At 44.4% G+C, this 1,475-nt stretch overlaps 1 protein-coding gene across 1 annotated transcript in view; it reads right to left on the bottom strand.

Moving 5' to 3' along the window:
• Positions 1 to 257: 257 nt before the first annotated feature.
• Positions 258 to 1,475, bottom strand: part of LOC117170562 — a 1,408-nt gene continuing 190 nt past the window's right edge. Inside the window, exons 2-3 of the mRNA XM_033357395.1 lie at positions 979 to 1,456; positions 258 to 275 (exon numbers count right to left, since the gene is read on the bottom strand). Of these exons, the coding sequence (XP_033213286.1) occupies positions 258 to 275; positions 979 to 1,456 (496 nt within the window). The remainder of the gene's footprint in view (positions 276 to 978; positions 1,457 to 1,475) is intronic.

The raw sequence follows: 1,475 nt of genomic DNA, 5'->3' as shown, positions 1-1,475 counted from the left end.
TTCGCTTGTAAAGTCCTGACGCTGTCCTGATGGTAGCTACCCTAGCGATGCCATCGCTCCCAGGGTGAACCTCGACGACCACACCCAGCGGCCATCTTGCGCACGCGGAATTGTCCTCCATCGACACGACGACAGTACCGGGTACCAAAGTGCAGTAGAATTCAACCACTTTTGCCTCGTTTGCAGTTCATGTAAATATTCTTTGTGCCACTTGCTCCAAAAATCTTGTCTGGCCTTGGTTATGAGTTGATATGGAGTCAGACGATTATCCGGCACTGAAACAAAGTTTTGTTCTAATAAGAAATTGAATGGACGGCCGATTAGATTGTGAGCAGGTGTCACAGTTAGCGAATCGTTAGGATCCGCAGAGATAGAGTATAACGGTCGAGAATTTAAAACGGCCGCAATTTCCTTCAGCAACGTATCTAGTTGTTCGTACGTAAATTTTTGATCTTTCATAACACGGGTAAGATGGTGCTTAAAGCTTTTGACCGCAGCTTCCCAGAGTCCGCCGAAGTGCGGAGAGAGGGGCGGATTAAAATGCCATTCGATTCGTTCCGACGCGGCATAATTTTGGACGGTATCCTTGAATTCTTGGCTTGCATGAAATTCGTAAATTTTCTTGAGCTCATTATTAGCTCCCGTAAAGTTTGTTCCGTTATCGGAGAACACTTGCTGCGGTTTACCGCGTATGCTAATGAATCTACGAAAGCATGCCAAAAATTCGACGGTTGATAGATCAGAAGCTACTTCGATGTGAACCGCTTTGGTGGCCATGCACACGAAAACGCACCCATAAGATTTGATAAAACTTCGATTGCGTTCCTTCTTTTCTTTAGTCAGGATCGGACCGAAGTAATCGACTCCCGTATTGATGAACGCAAGGGATTGAACTACCCGCGGTTCTGGCAAATCGGCCATTTTTGCATGTGGGAATTTTGGTTTTTGACGAATGCAAGGAACGCATCTCTGCAGCACGTGTCTAATTTGATTCTTTCCATTGAGAATCCAGAACCTTTCACGTACGGCATAGAGCGTAGATTGAACTGCACCATGGAAATTTCGATGGTGTGCATCACGAATTATGAGATCGGAAACGTGGTGATTACTTGGTAGCAGCACTGGATGCTTCTGATTGAAGAGCAAATCAGAGTGTTTTAAACGACTCCCTACTCGAATCAAACCGTCATCGTCAATAAAGGGGTTCAGTTCGTCAAATTTAGCTTGACTTTTAAAGGAACCTTTGAATCTATTTGGATTCTTGGTTCGAGCGGCTTCAAGAAGTTTCAATTCAGCGCTGAACTTTTCACGTTGTATTAAACGAAGAATGAGAAGCTCAGCATGAGCTATTTCGACAAGCGTAAGATAACGAATTCCTCTACGGGATCTACCAGTATCGGGAATGTTACTGGGTAAAGGACCCTTGTTCTTCCAACGAAGAAGATATGCAATTGACCTAATCATACAACCGTAAT

The sequence above is a fragment of the Belonocnema kinseyi genome, chromosome 4 (assembly GCF_010883055.1).
Source record: "Belonocnema kinseyi isolate 2016_QV_RU_SX_M_011 chromosome 4, B_treatae_v1, whole genome shotgun sequence".
Taxonomy (NCBI): domain Eukaryota; kingdom Metazoa; phylum Arthropoda; class Insecta; order Hymenoptera; family Cynipidae; genus Belonocnema; species Belonocnema kinseyi.
This window is presented reverse-complemented; position numbering and strand designations above follow the sequence as displayed.